Source organism: Grus americana, chromosome 7, assembly GCF_028858705.1.
Source record: "Grus americana isolate bGruAme1 chromosome 7, bGruAme1.mat, whole genome shotgun sequence".
Taxonomy (NCBI): Eukaryota; Metazoa; Chordata; class Aves; order Gruiformes; family Gruidae; genus Grus; species Grus americana.
Window position 1 is genome coordinate 23,754,820 of NC_072858.1, and position 19,815 is coordinate 23,774,634.

At 40.8% G+C, this 19,815-nt stretch overlaps 1 protein-coding gene across 13 annotated transcripts in view; it reads right to left on the minus strand.

Annotated features, from left to right (window-relative positions):
* Window positions 1–190: 190 nt before the first annotated feature.
* The window catches only part of USP54 (ubiquitin specific peptidase 54), a 107,404-nt gene continuing 87,779 nt past the window's right edge, over window positions 191–19,815 (minus strand). For 8 of the 13 annotated variants that reach the window (XM_054831702.1, XM_054831700.1, XM_054831698.1 and 5 more), the window contains 10 exons: window positions 18,288–18,522; window positions 17,278–17,417; window positions 16,006–16,179; window positions 12,865–12,984; window positions 11,513–11,705; window positions 7,826–9,282; window positions 5,322–5,440; window positions 4,061–4,201; window positions 2,363–2,549; window positions 191–1,627 (listed from right to left, as the gene is read on the minus strand). In XM_054831702.1, the coding sequence (XP_054687677.1) occupies window positions 969–1,627; window positions 2,363–2,549; window positions 4,061–4,201; window positions 5,322–5,440; window positions 7,826–9,282; window positions 11,513–11,705; window positions 12,865–12,984; window positions 16,006–16,179; window positions 17,278–17,417; window positions 18,288–18,522 (3,425 nt within the window). In that variant the 3' untranslated portion in view covers window positions 191–968. Of the gene's footprint in view, window positions 1,628–2,362; window positions 2,550–4,060; window positions 4,202–5,321; window positions 9,283–11,512; window positions 11,706–11,733; window positions 12,280–12,864; window positions 12,985–16,005; window positions 16,502–17,277; window positions 17,418–18,287; window positions 18,523–19,815 lie in introns of those variants that run through there. The other 5 variants (XM_054831703.1, XM_054831707.1, XM_054831709.1 and 2 more) reach the window with 5 other exon arrangements.

A 19,815-nucleotide genomic window follows, 5' to 3' on the forward strand; every position in this document is an offset into this window, starting at 1 on the left:
ACGAAAAACATCAAACCCAGGGACAAAATTACACATGACCTCCAATCTAACTAAACATTACATAAACTTTGTCAATGATCTAGAATAAACAATTTACTCTTGTTTGTTAGTGTATAAGAAAATAAATCAGCAGTTTCAGGCCAATAGACGAGTAAAGCCAAAGAGCAAAAAAAGCTCATACACAGACAGGTAAATAGAACTATTTTCATAGATTTATTTGGAAAATACTTACAAAAGCAAGTATGTTTGACACTAAAATAGTTAAACTTACTCTGTGTTTACATTGGTGTAATTAAGCGTGCAGCATTAACAGTCTTTTCTGTTTGAAGCATTGTTAGTTTGCCTTAAGGAAGTGGGGAAAATTCTGGTTTACTGATGAACAAGGTCTCCCTGCCACTTCCTCAGCAGCAACTACAACTGCGATCTCTGCCCGAGATCTCAACACACTGAAACCTGGGTGTGCTTTACTAACTGCCAGCCTGCCAAGTACAGATTTACTGGAACCTGGAAGGCGGGTCAGGTTTTTTCCCCTAGGAAGAAATGAGGGAGAAGGAGAGGAAAACAAAAGGACTGGGTTTTTTACGTGAAGAATTTACCAAAGCTACATTTCATGAGAGAGTCCTTAAAAATGTCCTTTTGTTAGTGTCCATCTTCCTTCAAAACATGCACATACTTCTGAACTTACCCGTAAACCAATGCCCCTGAAGCTTACCATTCCTATAGCACTTTTTTGCTAGGAGAGGCCAGGACTAGAATAGCTAAGATTCCCCATCCAGACAGCAGTTCAGTAGTGTCAGAAATGAAATACAGTGCAATTAGTTTCCATATACTGTATAGCTACATTTTAAGACAAAACTGGCACAGACACTGATTGAAAGAGTTTGCTGTCTCCATGTAATCCATGCTCTGGCAACAGCTATAGACTGTTCTCAGAGCAGTTTATCAGGGCACATGGCGTGGATGGGATCTCACCAGCCATTATTTTGCATGGTGCCAGTAGCTGCTGCTGCTCGAGCCAGCATATTTCTGTGTGCCTCCGAAGCAGAAGAAAAAGTCCCATCCATCACGTGCATTGGCAGCATTCGCCTTCTGCCAGGCTGAGGGGTGTAGCTGTTCTGTCGCCAGTCATCTTCTGGGGGCATATCAACTCTCCTTGGACCCGGGGCCTTAACGCAAGAAGGGGGCACAGGACAACCTTGAGAGGCACCGGGATCCCAAGAAGGCTCATACGGTATTCTTAAAGTGCTGTAGTCTGTGCTGGCTGGTAGCCTGCAACCGATGGCATAAGATTCATGCGTTTGATGTTGCGAAGGCTGCTGGAGGAAGCCCTCCTGTAAACTCTTGCCTGGCTGGCCAGCATGTTTCCCCCAGAGCGTTGTTCGTTTATCTGGTAACGTGGCTGTTTGCCTGGCAGGGTAGCTCGTGTTCAGCCAACGGCCAGAGACACTTAATGCTCCACCTCCTAAATGCGGATTAACAAGAGGCTTTTGCCCCTGGGAGAGGGTGCCTTTGGGTGCACAAGGGAGACTCCCATAGCTCAGTGCCACACCTGAGTAGTCTTCACCTTGGAAAGCTTCACCCCTGTCAGGCACAACCAAAAGTTTCTGGATGATGTTCTTCTGATCTCCTGGGGGCGGGGGGGGAGATAAAAACAAATTTTGCTTAGTTATATTTCTTGTTTCATCCTCAGAACTTTCTGCTGTGGCCAACAGGTGACAGAAGAAAAACTAAATCACTAGTACATCCAGTTACTGGTTGACATGCAGCTCTGAACAAAAGCTAGCTGTACTCTTTCTAGCATTCACTTTCCTCACTGCATTTCCTCCTTATCCTACCACAGCTGCTGTCAGAGACTGCAGATGATTTCTTTAATACACTTTGTGGCACCAAAGAGGACCCCAACAAAATATTTCAAGTCTGGTGGATCAAACTGGTTTTGATGGCTGTCACAGGGAAAATAATTCTCATGCAGGAATTAGTTATTTCTATTGGCACAACTACATGTGTGATTTGCTGGAACAAGTAGCTTGTGGAAGTACTCTCATACATGACAAGGTGGTGGGTCTTACTGCTACTTTTACACTAAAGAAAATACCTCACAAAAATGTGAATACAATTTTATATGAAGTTATCATTATGACAAATGTTTCCATAAAGATTATTCCCTTCTGTTATGTCTGCTTAGCATGGAATCATGGAATGACTCAAAAGGGCATAGAAGAAAAAGAATGTGATTTGTCCTTCCAGATTTCTGGAAGAATTCAGGCAGATGGTGAAACACCATTATGAAAGATCAGATCTGAAGAGCTGCATTTCAGCAATATTTCTGATCACGAAGGAGGATGAAAAGTCCTGTGATTACCTGATGGTTTACGTGCCTTGCCCACCATGCTGGGCATCAGTACATCATGGGGTAGGTGCTGCACCTGCTTTGGGTTGTGCTGGGGATCAAAGGGAAACACAGGAGGATCATGGGGGAAAGGAAGGGAAGTGGAGCTGGAAGAACGGTGGCTGGTGTCCACTGGCATTTTCCTCATATTTGGTGCTTCCTTTTATAAAATGAGAAAGGAGAAGAAAAGAACATAAAACGATGAGTAAACACAGAGTTGGGTTGAATCAAGCAAAGATGGTGTTGATCCAAGGAAAGGGATGAGTCACCAGAACAAAAACATGCATTTGTATGTGAAAAAGAAACACAAATCAAAACTGCATCAATCCAGCAAGGCTCCTTCTGCAGTGGTGGGCTACTTAGAAGGATCATTTGACTGGAAATATACCACTGAGAAAAAGTCAAAACAAACACAAACCACTCATGGAGGTTTGGTTCACAAAGTGAATCCACAGAACAACGGCAGGTCAGTCAGCACTGGAACTGCCATGCTACACAAACCATGAAGTAAAGAAGGGTATTGCTGATCCTTCCTTCCTATTTCCTAGCAGGCTTTACTGAAAGCTCTGATTCCAGACTATGACCAGATTGACCTGCTGCAGCTGAAGTACTTCCCAGTGCTGTACCAATTCCCTCTATTAGGAGGCACCAAGCACAAAGCATGGATGGCTGAATGGCACAACAATGACTAACGTGAGGAGTGGTGACAGACAGCCATCCCATCAGCTGCTTCTGTTGTGGGGATAAAGCCTTCAGCAGAGGGGGGTGTTGGACAGCTAGAGGTTTTTAATTGCTTCTGCCAGCACCTCCAGGTATGCGTTAAAGCCCTCAACTAAAGCACACTGAGGAGCAAACATTCAGAAGTTGACATATTCTTAGTTCGTGGTACACAGCAGAAAGAATCACACTAATCAGTCTGCATAACTGATTTCGCAACTGAGACTCTTCTACGCTTATTATGCGGTTGGTTTCAAATCAAAACTTAAGCACAGTTTGCACAAAATTCAATCTAAGCCAAATCTTCACATTGTATCTGGCTATGTTGCTAAACACCAACAGTAATCTGTTACTGTTTTCCTCACTGGCAGTTTTAATTTGCACCTAAGACTACTTAACAGAGATCACAAAGAAAAAAAAAAACAAACCACCAAACCCCAACAATCTCCCTATTTTTAGTTACTTCCTGTATGTAACTGGCTGCATGTAATGTACTAAGTCTTGAATTGTCTCCCCTTTACGCTTACTTCTACTCTCTAAAAACGCTACTCGCTGAATATACCCACAAGGGAGCTGCAACTTTCACATGGTTAGTGATGTCTATTTAAAATCATAGGTATATTAGAAGCTTTCTTGAAAATATTGTAAGTCAACTGAAAAAAATGTTTATACTGGATGTCTTTGTATACTGGCAAGTAATATTAGCTCACATGCTTACCAGCTACAGCAGGTACTACTCTGCAATGACTCCTGAAGAAGATGGCTTTGTTAATTAAATAAAAGATCATTCTTCTTCCAAAAAGAGAACAAAAATTCACAAAGACAAGCTTTCATCATGGCTTATTATTCAGTTGCCTGCTGTCTTGTTTGTTAACTACTAAATGCAGACAGAGAAAACAGCAACCTGACACACAGATGATGGCTCTTTGGAAAGCTGTGCATCATTCTACTTACAAAACTGTGAGAAGAGACCAAGGTCTCTTCTCTGTTTGAGATGACTGTCCCACTGAGACTGCGAGCAATGCGACGGAAATTCTCTGCACTGTACATTTCCTCCTCTTCTGGTTCCCTGCTATGTTCTCCGGTATATGTGACCTGCAGATAATATCACACATTTCAAAAAAGGCTCTCCATAATATCAATTTTGTATAATAATTATAGGGAAGAGATCAGTATAAATCTAATAGACTACTTCAAAAAAGAAAAGGTCATGGAGTTTCATTGAAGTCATTCATTCAGGTACTACCTTGAAAACTTACAGCAAATGGATCTGGTGATTACGAATATTATTCCTTATTGCCTTTCTTTCTTTGGTAAATATATACTGACTGATGTGTCTAAGTGAGATTCACTCTTTTATAAATATCTGAAGCCCAGACAAAAAGTCTCTATGGGATGAATGTACCTGAAGGACTGACTGCTGCTACAGGCATCACTGCCCCACAGGGATAATCATGGCTGCAATTGACAGCCATCCTATGATAAAGTACTACAGCCTTCTCATAACAAAAAAAAAAATCTAGTATTATTTAATTTGATTATTTGACGAGTGCTGGAAGTTTGTTAATCTTATATTAGCAAGGGAAATGTTTATTCCTCCTTTCTTTTCCTCTGCTCTACATAAGCAACACCATTTAAGCTCCCTTTAATGAGTATGGAAGTATTATACAAAGTGTCATTTCCCCTTGAAAATACCTGAATGTTTTCATGTACAGGCACTGATAGGTCACTGCCAGTTATTTAAACAGTTTCTCCTCATGAAAAAAAAAAAAAAAAAGAAAAAGCATCTTCTCCCACTCTGAGGTGACCAACTACCAATTGTGGCAAATACCAAATTATCCCCTCCTATCAAGATATGTAGTGACACAGCAAAAAAACCAAAATGTGCCCCTGCAAGTGAAAACATCAAGAAGTAGTTATCATAAGTTGTGATGCAAGGCAGTTCCTATCAATACATTCAAAGAGACTAGATCTTAAATTTTTCAGGGGTATTTTCCTCAGTCAGAATTTATAAAATCTGATTGCATGCAAACTGCATGTAGCATGAGTCACTCATTTTTTAGCTAATGAATCTTGAACTAGACCGCACTTAAAATTCTCTCTAATATTAGTATCAGTGACCCCAGTACCGGTTTCATTATATATTTAACTTCTCCCACTGTAAATTCTTTCACTTCCATATCTCTCTAGCACATCTTCAGTAACAACAAGTCACCTTGGAGACAGAAGAGACAGTGGATCCACACAGACTGCGCTCGATCTCTGCTGTTGGGGTTTTCGAGAGACCCATGCCAGCTGTGGCATGCGGCTTCCTCACATTCGGGTTCACAGAGACTGGGAAGGAAAATGCTATGGTTAAATTCAGCACTTGATTGCACGTTATGGCATATTTCTGACCATTTTACATCTGACTGCAGCAAAGACAGACTGACTATACACACAGAAGGAGAAGTCATCAGAGATCCTCTGAACATTAATACATAAGTTAACTCCCAACATTTCAAGTGCAGACAGTCTATCAGCACACTCACACCTGCCTCACTTGCCCTTTTGTAGGCTTCTGGGGAGCAGTTAATGGAACTATTTAAGAGTTAAGTGATTAAACTGCACACCAGCACTTGTTTGATACAGAGGTGAGATAGTTTAAGGGGCCTAAAGGGACAGGAAATCAGCTACCAGGAGCAAGTTACCTAAAGTTTAATTTGGGCTAAACAAGACTCATCAGCTTTAAATTCCCCACACATTCTCACCTGCTTGTTCCCACCCAATGCCAGTTTGGCAGCCATTTGTTGTGCTGGTTAAACAGTTAGGAGTGTTATTTTTAACTAGGATTACTACATTTACTTCACTTCAGTGCAATCCCCAACAACCTTTATAATCCTACAATTTCTCACGGAACAGACAGGCAGATCAATGGCCTAAAGAAAATGGTCACAGGGAATCTCTATAAAGGAAGAAAGGCGATGTGCTGGTAACAACACATTTTCTGCATTGAGCTGGCATTTGGAGGATCAGGTATTTGCTTTAATCTCTGTTGTAATGCTCTAGTAATGAAACAGAGGCATTTTCACCATGATTCTGAATGCAAAGGTCTGACAAAACCAGTTGATAGGAGGCAGAAAGCTTAAACGGTTTTTGCAGATGAATAGGTAATCCAAGCTAAAAGTGAGAAAGAGCTGTCCTAGACCCACTCAGGTGATTTTCATCCAGTTCACCACAGTAGATGCATGGGTTGAAATTTTTTGGTTTTATACAGAATTTGCAGAAATTGAGAAGAAGCATCTGAAAGTCACAGCAAACCAGAAGATCTCAAACACAAACTTCACTTTAGAAGAATATCTGAACCTCATATCCCTTATATATGTACTGGGAAAATAGGCAAGAAAAGTGTCAGCCTAAGAAACAGGGCACTTGATGACAGAACTCTGATGTTCCAGCTAACACTAAAGCAATTGGGCTCTATCCTGTTAGATTTCCAGAAAGAGCTTCCAAAATCAGTATGCTAAGTAGGAACACATAAGACCTTCTGGTTCAAGACCATGCAAGAGAGTATCTGCAAGGTTGTGAGGTCAGATCTTGCCTAACTCTGAAAGAAAACCAAAGGACAAATGGGAAATGGCTACCTTCGGATATGTCACCTGGTCTGCTAGTGGAGCGCAAGACAAGAGAGTTTCATAGAAAACTGGAGCTGCTGAATAAAAACCTGTTCAAAAGTTTACTGCAGTATTCACTCTGGGCATAGCCAGGCTTCATTTGTCAGAAACAATGGAGGCTCCACTTCCAGGGGTGCAGGCAGGGGAAAACCTCTCTTGTGTATGTATTGCAATATATATATCACATATACATATATATACACGTATATATATCACTTTGGTACCAATCAAGTTTCAGGCTGCTTTGTATTTGACCAGAAAATTCATAGCTAATACTATGACATAGATCATAAAGAAATTTGCCTCACTTGTGCCAAGCAGAGAATCAGTGTTGCCCTATCTCAGGCAGGAGATTAGATCAGCTTAAGTGGAACCAAACTGCTGTCATCAGACTCTAATTGAATGTCTCCAGCAACAGCTGGATGTTCTCACCAACAGCAACAGAATCTGGTCATTTGCTTTCAGCACCAAGTAACCCACAAGGTCTCAAGGATCTTAGTGCAGATTGTGTGCCCCCAGTGCTGCTTTCACAAGTAATATTCCAGAACTTCAAGCAGGTAGTCCCTAGCAAAACACAAGTTCAATTCTCATAGATCTGGAAACCCTTTTAAAAAGTTATTCCCCTCAACCAGGTACAGACTAAATTCTCAGATACAATACAATCAGTTAAAATTCACAAATGTGGAGAACATTAACTTCAGGCATAGAAACAGTTTAATAAATTCCAGCAGTGATGTAGGACTTTAACACAGCAAAATTCAGCAGCCTGACCTAAGCAGCTAGCTCCCTACTTGAAAAGAGGATCAATTATTTTTACGTTAGTCTTTAACAGATGTTGCTCTCTGTTTGCCAAAATCAACAGCTACTCTACAGCCTCCCCAGGCAGTGCTATCACACTGCTTCTCTACCTGTATAGTTAGGATGTTTTCAGAGTCCACAGCCTGAATCTTTCTGCATCTGTGCACAAATTCATGCCCGTTTAACTAAAGTGACTGGAAAACATACCTTCACCTATATTGGAGTACATAAGCAGGTCAACCAAGAAAAACAGCTGCATCATTCTTACCTGATTGGTCAAATGGATACCTAGCACTGTCCTGTCTTCCCAAGAAAGGCCTAGTGGCCTGAGATGCCTGCAGACTAGTCTGATAGAGGGATTCCAGTTCTGAGAGCTCCTGTTCTGTGTCTTGATTCCACTGTGGATGCAGATGCACTGGGATCCTGCTCAAGTCATCTCCAACTGCCCTCTGATCAGAAAGGGGTGGACTCCTCCCAGGTACAGGAAGCCATTCAGTATTCTTATTAGCCTTCTGAGAACTGTAATACCTAGTGACATTATCCACCCAACGGTCCACAGGCATAGAGGCAACCATGCTACTAGTAGCTCCATCATCCACCTGTTTCATTCCTCCATCATGACAGTGCCTTTCCAGGTAGGGTGCAGGGTCTGCTACATTCTGTCCACCTCTTCTACACAGCTCTTCACTGTGAGAACAAACACTCTTAGAAGCAACATGTTGGGCACTAAAACCCTCCAAAGAAACTACCCTGTCCCTAATATCCACAGTTGAGTGTAATTTTTCAGAAGACTGTTTTTTGTTCTCTTTGTTTTGATGGATTAGCTGTCTGTAACCAGAGGATGAAGGGTTGATGAAAGATTTTTGTGTTAACTTTGGAGACTTCTCATCCTGACACACTGCAGCAATCCAGCCTTTTTCATGAGTACCTTTTCTCTGGGAGACTGCATGCATTTTCTGAAACTGCTCTGCCAAGGAGCGAACATGTCCCTTTGTACTAAAAGCCTCAGATTTGCAACCTCCTGCTGTGCCATATTCATCCTGTGAGGGTAATAAAATCTCATGGCTGTTTGCTCTGGAGTACTTATTTGTGTTCTGCAAAGGATCCAAGGAGCACTGCTGTGTAGGGGATGAAGTTGCAGGGCTCACTGCATGATAGCCCCCTAAGTGATCAATGCTGGGCTGCACTGGAGAGCTTGCAAATTTGGAACAAGGACTGTGCTGGCTGTCCTTTTCAGGAGATGCTGCTTGTGGTGGATGCGGACAGGGAAACAGTGTAGGCAAAGACCCAGAGTTTACTGTGTTAGCCTTGGATTTGTACTGAGGTGTGAGAATAGGCATTATGTTATGGACCTCTTCTAACTTGCTGCTATTGCAGCATTCCCTATAGTCTTTTGTCCCTGTGGCTGTGGTGTCAGCAAATTCCACACTATGGTGGGCATCATTCTCAGTTCTTGCAGACCTCTCTGTCAGCCCTTGCCTACAGGGAAAAGAGGGAACTTGGTCATGAAAATCAGCAGAAGCAGACTGGAAGTTTGGAGAGATCCTGTTGGATGGATTGCTTTCAGAAGGGGGCAAGGAGGAAGACTCTGGATATAATGATGAGTGCAATTCATGGCAGGAAGCAGGTGGGTGGAAGAAAGAACTGGACCCAAATTCCACTTCTTTGTTGGGTTCCAGTGGTAACTCCTGGCTCAGCAGTACTTGGAGCGGGCCAGTCTGTTCACTAAAACACACAGAAGGGTAAATGATTAGCAGTAGTCATTGCTTACTTTTATCCCTAGGGTGCAGAACTCACACTAGGTGACATAAACCTCAATACACTTTTCTTTGCTAACTGTGTTCTGATGAAGACTCTGCATTTATTCAGTAGATACATACATGTTAGTTCTTTGCTTCTAATCGTGATTTCCTACTATAACTGATCTACTGAATCCATATCATATTTTTATGAGTATTTTGCTACAGTTAGGCTCTATATAAAGTATTCTTGTACAGCACCCTAGGCACTTTAACCAGCAGACTGAGCATGTGGGTAGGGATAACTGTAAGAATAATAAAAATAGCATTTATATAAAGTAAAACAACTGTTTCCAACATTAGTGTCTTAGATATTTTTGAAAATACTTTGGACATGTTCATGATCTAAACATGAACTGACAATATTTCCCTCTCTCCAGGCAACTTCATGAAGAATAACTTGACAAATGGAAGGAACAGGTTGAAATTTCTCTCATATCATTGTAATCTGATCTTTGAGATATTTCTCTAACATATTAAATAAAGTTCAAGCTAAATATGTAACTATTATTTTTGTAATAATTTGTATTCTAAGTACACTTCTAAAAAATAATTTGCATTCTTTTATGTACCAACGCAAGAATATTATATCCTTGGGTCATACACGTCCTTGGCATTTTTCTGCATTTAGTTAGCATTTTAATATGCAGACAGAAAAACCAGTACCAAGTCCATGTGCCTGTGAGAAAACGACAGGCTACAAACAGCTCCAACAAAGAACTTAAAGAAACTCTAACATCATTGCTTTGTTTCCTCCTTGAGATGCATAGAATGAAAGTTATCATGAAGACCTAGTTGGTGCATGTAACAAAACAACCTTGTCTGTGAGTAATTGCAAACTTTGCACTGTCTACAATGTTATTTATATGAAAGCAAGAGTACAGAACTCTGGCTATGAATAGATTCTTTTCATTGGCTGCAATATTAACATTTGGTTGGATAAAACTTTTTGCAAAAGTAACGTTCTTTTCACAGAGCAGCAGTGAGCAAGTTCAGCATTAACAAAATTAGTTTAGGAAGTCCCTTTCTTTCATTTTCTTAGAATCTGCCAAAACGTGTAACTGGCGCTCTGCATTTCTCCTGTAAAAGAGAATATAATGGACCTCTGATTGACAAAAAGATCAGCCCTCATTACATATAATTCAACTACTGCAGGAAAAGAAAAGAACATTATGAACTATAGCCTGGCAGGTGTGCAAATTACCTGAGTTTCAGTATATAGCTCTATGTGGCATTTAAAAAAAAAAGGGATTCGCATCTGAGATTTCATCTAAGCTTCTGATAATACAACATGTAAGAAAGGGGAGAGGGAAGAAAAGTAACAGTTCAAGAAATAGCCTAGAAATTGGATAGGGATGGTCTAGTGCTAGGAGGGAATGGCATGGGAAGAAAGAAGGATTAAGCTGCATGCTAAAGAGGGTAGGAAGAAAGGATCAGTTACAGCAGAGTTAATTATGCTATAGTTAAAGTCAGTATGGAAGAAAGAATCATGAAGAGACATTGAAGAGGCTGCTAAGGCAGGCTACAGGATGCTGGGAAGCACAGAAAGAAAATGAAGAATGATACAGCATCAGGGACAGTAGTCAAGGTGACAGGATCAGGATCCAAGAGTTGTACCAGTACACCACTAGAGAAGTGGACTAGAAAGAAAAGATGAGTGTACTTGACGCTTTTCAAACTACTGAGCACTAAAACAAGCTGGTTGCTGTTCCCAACATTAAAGCAGTTATAGCAAGATTTTTCCTGTAGTTCACTCTTTTACTGAGTCCTGACACTGCTCCTGATTGTAAACAGTTGTACATTTCATCCAAACACCCCTCCCCCCCCGCCCCCTTTTTAGCCAGCTTATTGTCTATTGTACTCTTCCCCTTGGTGCATAAAACATCGATGCTGCCAGGCACTGACTGCTACAATTCTCTGTCACAGACCACATGGACATTGAACTATTCTATAAAGACTGGGGGAAGAAAAAAGGCGGTACTTGACCATCTTAAAAAAGGATTTAGCCTAAAGAAGAAAATAGCAGGGAGTAACAGTGTAGGATTTGGACTATCCAAAGGAATATATATATGTATGTATAGGTTGCTATTTATTTCCAGACTGCACTGCTCATAGATGCAGCTCAGATCTGGGTCTAGGTGATATACTTGGACTACCTTGTAGACTGGGCCATGGTGCCGCCCTGTGGTGGGTGGCAGGTTGGCGACGGCAGCGGCTGCGATGGCTGTTGGTGCTGCATGCGATCCTGGAGGCTCCGGGCTTTTCGGATACTGATTTGCAGCTTCTTATCGACTAGGGCTCTGCTGTGAGTGCTAGCGCTGGCATCATGCATGGCAAGTCTTAGTTTAGCTAAAATGCAAAAGAAAACATAGCAGAAAACAAACAGAAAAAAGGAATAAAATTGAAAAAAAAAAAAGATGCAGCAAGAACATAAAACATGGACCATGCAAATACTGCCAAAAAAGAGTTCACAAGGATGCTACTGTTTCCATTAATGCACATTCAGCTTAGCCAGGTGTCCAAACACATTAATTGAAACTAAACCAAAATAAAGTAAAACAAAAAAAATTATCCATGTTTTAGCCCAACTTCTCATCCCCTTCACACAGACTCTTTCCAACTGTACCACATTGATGCTTCATTCTGTCATCTACCCTCGTCCTGTATCCTCCATACCTGGGACTCCCTTTATGTGCAGGAATACCCAGCGGGGATTTGAGATTCAGCTTAGACCTTGCTGGAATGGAAGCTAACAGAGCAGAAAATATTACAACAGCTGAATACTGTACCCCTTATTCTGCAATCCATAAGAGCCAACTTCTAAATGCAAATGCACAGGAGCTACCCACTCTGTCTGCAGCCATTCTATACAGACAGAGAGGAGCATGGGGTGAGACAGCCAGCCAGTCATAATGGAGAAAGACTGAAAATAAAATGAAATCACATAGCACACATTCTCAAAGGTCACAATGCATTTAAGCACTTCAATGTCCTAATGCTTTTTTCTTCATGAAAATCAGGTACAGCACAGCTCGTTTCTGTTAATCCAGAGGACTCAAGAGTGAGCTACCATTTTCTTCCTATGCTACACCCTCCATGAGAAACAGGGAAGCTTAACACCCTCTGTAATTTGGTCTGAGGATCAGGAAAAATTGTTAATTGAAGACCGAGTTGCAGGGGGAGATACCTACCAGGTGCTTGCTGAAATGCACCATTTAGCACCATAAAACGGCACATCAGCACCCCAGTACTCTTACTGACATTGCGCTGGAGAGAACAACAAAAACGTATGCAAACATGAAAAAAACCTGAGATGCAGAAGAGTAGGACTAAAACCCTGAAAAGGGAATGCTTGAAATAAGGAAAGACTGTCACCCTACACATTCCTAAATATCAGCTGGATCCCCATATTACTACCTATTTCATGTGATCTGATGTTTCAGACTTTTTTCTACAATATTAGTAAACTGTCAAAAGCGCAAAAGCTCAGGCGGTTAGAGTTACTTACATATAGCTTCGTTACAGAGAGCCAAAGCTGCAGCACAGTCGCCCTTCTGCTCTTGATTCAGCGACTCTTCAAAGACCGAGTCTGCCTCCTGTATCGACTTCTCAAAGCCATCACTCCTCCCTGCAATGGGCAGCACCCTTCATTTCGGTTTCATTCATTGCAGGACCCTCACTTACCCTCATCCCATTCGTGATTGTCAAATTCTTCCATATACGAAGTCTCGCAGAGGCTGCGCATATCCCAGACTGCATCACCTAACCTTCCCTAGCAGAATACAACTTGAGCACCCTGACATGCTTGATATCCGCACAGTAAAGAGACATGAACCAGATTTTTTCCAAAAATTTTGTTTACTTGAGAGAGTTGTACTGGCTTATTATATTATTTTCAACAATCTAAATCAGTACAAAAGATGGTATGGTCGTATCACAGAGTCGGTTCAGATGACTTCTGTCAAGCAGGAATTAATCTAAATTTAGAATTAAATCTGAACCAAAATATATTAGTAAAAGAAATATATCAGGTCAGGGCTTTCCTTGTGCATTATCTTAAATTCCCTGCCAAAAATCATCTGTCTCTCCTTCAGATATCCAATTACTTCCACACAAAATGAAACAAACTGAGACATCTGGGGAACAAAACTCAGGCTTGAGTACAGTGTGAATGCCTGCACAAAATACTTCTACAAACGTGTGTTCACTGCATACACTCAATGACTAAGAGAGACACACGGATATGAAAACCCAATGGTCTTACAGCTTTAAGAGGAAAAACACAGGTCTAAGAAGCCAAGAAGAAAGGGACAATTGTCAAGAATTCTTTTTGCAACAATTCAGAAAACAGCGTTGGCTAAGGGAAGGATAAATCATCCTTGGATGCAAGAGAGATGAAACACTGCATCCTGGCATCAGAATATCTAGTCCAAGAGGATGAAATGCCCAATCTGGTGTCACCTATTAGACATTATGCAAGTTATGCACTAAAATGTACACATTCAAATGAGGCATGGAAGAAACAGAAAATAAAACTTGACATTTTGTTTTGATAGGGGTGGGGTCTTTTTAACAGAATGTCTCTGTCATTGTGGTAGAGAACATGAGTATCTTTATCAGCTAACAGTAAATTATGTTTTCTCAACTTGCATAACATATGCTATAGCCTGGCCTGCTCCCCGACACCATCGTGCACAGATGCAAACACAAACTCTCTTATACCATAAACCCCAAAACTCACACGAAAAGCAAGTACTGCAGAGAGAAGTGAGAGTTGTTAGAGCAGTGAGTTAATCAAGCAGCACATTCAGTTTCAAAATCAAGGCTATTGAGGCTTGTAATTAAGGCCAGTATACTAAAGTTAGCTTTCTTTGCATGAATTTAGCAGTTTACTTGAGGGAAAATGAGTCACAAGTGTTCTGGAGTTCTGCGTACAAGCAAGCCTTCCAGGCAGTCAAGCAGTCTGTTAATGCTAAGCTATTACGTCTCTGACTGGGGTGGGGAAAGGCTTAAAAGGAATAAACAAAAACTTTCTCAGATCTCAAGTCAATGCCTGTAAACTCTGTAAACATTCTATTGAAGTGCTTTTTTTTGATTAAGCATTATTCTAGCTTGCTTTTTTTTTGAACAAGGAAATCTAAGCAATTTTTGCTTCTACCAACTAATACAACAAGAGATCAAAGCAGGGTGATGTCTTGGAGAATATGCTATTTTCTTTTGGGCAGGAACAGCAGAGAAGACAACATTCTCGTGCTGAACAATAGTGGTTTACTTTTCAATTTTTACATCATCAGCATTTATGTTACAAAAGTAAAACACTAATACTAAAGATGTCCACCTACTCTGGTACATCAGCATTTTTCACCTGGTTACTGGCAGGTCACAGCAGGACCGTAAAGGATAACCACGTAGCTCGCTGATGGTCAGCAAAAATTATAAAAACATTTCCACAGTCAGACAGTCTTCTAGAGATCATATTTTTCAGCTGCCATTGGCACAGTGACATGCTGGCAGTTGGCATGACTGCAGAGCACTGGCTGCATTGTGCCCAGAGCTAGCATTGCTGTGGGGTGTCCCTCTCCTTCCTCTCTGTCCTGTAGCAGCAAACCAGCACCTCAACTCTTATCTACAACAGATTTGAGCAAGCAGCACGGGGAGGCCATGGCAGGAGGCCTGGCAACACAGGAGGCCACAGTGGGCTTGCCCCAATCACGCATGCATTTGTGGGAGCTGAGCCCAGGCATTCACTACACCTTCCTTGGCTCTGCTGACCCAACAACCACCCCCCAGTTAAATGCTCTACCAGGCTTCAGCCGTCACTCTCCACTGGGTCAGTGCGCTTCATCCCACCTTCTGACTCCCCTTACCGGCCGACGGAGATTGAGGGCTAAAACAAAGGCACTACATGTGAATCCTGTCACCAAGTTCCCTCTGCTGCAGCTTCATCCTTCTGATTATACCTTTTCTGCTGCCATTCATTGCCAGAAACATGAGGAGTCATGGAAAAGATAATCAAACTTAGTATTTGACCGTTTTGTTGGGGTTTTTTTCCCTCAGAAAAGATATGTAAACTAAACCCAGCTCAGATTTTCAACATTAGATCCAGCTTAAGCCTGCCACAGTACTTGTTCCCACCCCTGTGGCTGCACAGTGGGGCAGGGAGAAAGAGTGTAAAACACAAGGGCAGGAACAAGCAGAACTGCTTAGGGCAGTGATGCTACCAGAAACAAAACAATAGCATAAATGGACAAGCTATACTGCAGGTGGACCTGAGGTGTCTGAAAGGTACAAACAGCCCTGCTCATTGCAAGATGTTGGTTGAAGCCTTTTAGCTAAATCTAGATATCAGTATTAGTAATGGTGCACATCACCACATAAAAACTGAAAGGTGCAGATATATTAAGAACATCGCTGCATTATATTGTTGTTTCATTTCAGAAGGAATTTAGTCAAAATACCAAACACAGGTTTTTTGCATTCTACAGCTTTGAAATTGATGGTCTTTCACTAACTGAAGGTACAAAATTATAATGGAGGGGGAGAGAAAGAGAGAGAGAGAGAGAGACACTTAAAATAGGAAATTAAGTACAAAGGTTCAAAAAGCTTCAGCACTACAATCTTGCAAAGCATACTACATTCAAAAAGTTACCCTGATTCTGCAGTTCATCTAGATCCATGAATCTGCTGGGACGGGGATTAAAGCCCATTGCTGCCTCCATTTCCTTTTCTCTTTTTCTGCGTAGTTCTTGTTCATGCGCTCTCCTTGCCACCTCCTCTTGCAATTCATCCAGTTCACTCTTTAAAGGGACAAACATCTCCCCACCTTCCAAAAAAGAAAAAAAACAACAAAAAACCCAACGAAACATTTTTTGACAGTAAAATCTCTTAAAGTGTCCCTCAAAAGACAAAGAAATATTAATGGAGAATATAATTAACATTAGAAAATAACAGACTGACCAAGCAAAGACCACAGAATTTCAAATCACAAAGTTTTGCTTTGTTAAATTTTACTTTTAAAACCCTGCCCAAGCCATTTGGTTTCCAGTTGCCTTCTCTGTGTCAGTGACTGGCAGAAATGCTGCAGTGTTGCTTCAAGCTCCCCTGCAGCACAGCCCATCCATCCCTGGATTCAATGACCCAAGAAACTGCAAATGGAACAGAGAGAATCACTGGAAATCTTGAGGCTTCTTACTGTGCTTATAATTTGTAAATAATTCTATGTCAAATTAGTCAGATCATTAGCTTTAGTAAATAAAATGGATTCCAACTGAGATGCTTTTCATCTAAAAAAAATGAGAGGAAAAAGCACATCAATATCCTAGTCAACACAGCAGAAATCACTCAGTCATCATGCTCATTTCAAGTATGACCTGTATTCAAAAAGTGTCTCCCCTCCTCACTTTCACTTCCCCAGACATTCTCTGAAATAAGGTATTTGCTCAGAACAATAAATAAGCAGAATGCATGTTTGCAGAAAAGCTCAGCCTTAGCCAAGCATCTTGTAAACATTTATTCTGATTTCTGACAATTCTGAATTTTGTATAGCATTATGAGCTTCTTTTCAGGACTTGTCAATCCTACTAAGTTATCATGAGTTATGCTTGGAAAGATATTTTCCACTGATGGTAGAACACTGAGTTATGGGAAAGAAAAGGAAAAATAGCTTCACTTTATCAGTTAAGTGAATACTCAAAAAAGATGCCAAAGAAACATGATCAAAGAAATATTCCAAAGTGTTTTGCAACCCCTTTTGGTAAACCTTATTAAGTTATATATATCTTGTAAAACTGTGTTATGTTCCTCCATGTTTCTTTTCCCTTTCCTCATAATTTCACTGTGAGGATAAACATCCAGAAAGTAAATAACAACTCCAATACAATTTACCTTGCAAGACCACTGCTACCGAGGAAGCCTATCTTACCATTTCCAATGGTGTGTGGGCTGTTTGCCCAGCTCCCAGTCGCTGAAGTAGACTCCACTTCCAAGACGCTGCTACTGTGAGACTTTGGGATGTTACGCCAGGCAGGAACCAATCCACTTGCTCGCTTCATATGAGCATCCCTCCAAGAAGAGAGTAATTATAGTTTACCATTTTACTAATCTCCAGGAGAAATTACATCTTCCCTTTTTTTTTTTTAACCATCACATAAATGTTTACTTGCATTTTACTTTCATTTGTTTAAAAATCTACCAGAAGAAAATCTTGGGAGAAACAGAGGAAGAGAATAGTTAACACAGGGGAGGACAATAATTCTAAACTCTTCCCTAAGAGTCTACAATGTATATTAAAACCATGGTCTGATAACTGTTCAACAAATTCTTATAGCTGAAAATCTACTATTCTGGCATTAAACAGTCTCAGCTGGTGATTGCCTGAAGCATTCTAAGCCAAGGAGAGAAACACATTGTGCTGCGTATTTATTTTTGCATATAAATATTGCAAGTGTCTCGCAAGACTTCAACAAACCTCTCAAACTGAAAATGTCAAAGATTTCTATACAAGACTGTTGATTTCTGATTTTCCACAAGACTTCTATTAAGCAATGGTTTAACTGAAACAAAAAGGTCTATGACCTGTTAAAAGGATGAGCACAAAACTTGATATTTTAGTTGAATTTTTAAATCATAGAATACAGGTACGACTATTTCAGATGCATCATTTTAGTCAACATTTCTCATGCAACTGAACCCCATTTCTTTTCCTTCTTACTAGCAGTAAGCTATCAATATACTGACAAGAGAATGAATCAAACTCACTCAGACTCCTATTTCCTTTCTATTTCTCCCCTGCCCCCCCCAAAATGTATTACAAGCTAGCAGCACCATTTTATATTTAAAAAAAAAAAACAAACCTGTTCTACACCATGTCATCACTACAAAAAAGAGATCAAGACTTCAACCACTCCAAAAATGAAGTTTGTTAAAATCTACCTGTGGGTGCTTGAGCTCTCAGACAAGGGCATGTCCAGACTAACTGGGCTGTTGCTGTTGCGCTCACTGCTTTCATAGCCAGACTCCATCCTCTGTATTAGGTGAGGATGTTGATCCACCACGTGATGCTGGGTGCCTCGGCCTAGCACACCTCGCTTGTATCTGACATTTGACTGGCTTGACCTTGTTTCTTGAACAGTGCGTTCCTTCACCTCATTCTCAATAAGCTCTTTACCTGTCAAGACAAAAAAAGAATATACCTTGGTATGTGATCCAAGCTTCAATACCAGCAAATCATCCATACATATGTTAGCTTCTCAACCATGCTTAAACCAGAAGCAGTGCCTTTAATTTAGTGTAAAATTAGCAAAATTAAGCAGAAAAAAGCCCCAAACAATTTTACAGCATTCCTAGTAATATTAAGCAATAATCTATCCAACAAATTTATTTTTTAATCTCTCCCCTTTACTATAACTTGCCGTATTTCCCCCCAGGTAACAATCAAGTCTGGAAAGAAAATCTCTTCCTCCTCCTAACAATATGTATTTGTACAAGATGATTTTACAGTATACCCAACAGTATTTCCAGTTTATATTTGTTATTGTACTCTGTCATATCTACTTCAGACACTGCACTCTTTACATTGTTTATTTTGCCATTTATGATTTGATGAGGCTTATATAACATTAGTTCATAGAGGACAGAAAAAAATTTTCTTTTTTTTAAGTCTTCCTGACTGATTTCACTGTCTTCCCACTTGCCTCGTTTGCTCCCTTCCCTAGACCTGTGTTCTCTTCTCCCTTCATCTTGCTTACATTTATTTCTTTATGCTTCCCAATTCTTTTCAACGTTTAGCTCCTTCTAGCTGGTCTGCAACAGCATCCTCAATAACCACAACCCTACTGCCAGTCACACAAACCTCTTCCTTCTCATCCCACAGACCGTCCTTCAAGCACTCTAAAACGGGAGCACAGCAGCTCCAGTAGCATAACAGCATAAAACCCAGGCACTGGTAAACATCTGCTCTCCACAACTTTTACAGTTTTTATTACCTTCAAAACCAGCAAAGCTGAGGACAAAGTCTCTAGGTACAAGCTGCATAGCTACTATGGTGTAAAGCAGCCCCAGGTAAATCATCACTGGCTGCCAGGCTCTTACCCTCACAACAAGAACTCAGCACTGATACATGAGGTACTCACTGCACCACAGTCTGAGCCATTACGCAAAAATACCATGATGAACCAGATTAAAACAGACCAATACAAAAGGCCATTCCAAGGGATAAACTTCCAGATACTTAGCAGTCTAGTCCTGTGTCCATTCAAGCAGTGCGGACACTAATGTTTCCCTTATTATTTCCTTACATATGAAATTTAGCACACAGAAAGCAAACAGAGGTACCACACATGCGACATGAATACCCACACAGAAACCAGCTTTCAAGGACATGACTCACCACTGACCTAAATACCATGTTCAAAATTTCACTCTCCTACTTTACTTAAACAAAACTGGATACTGGAGGATT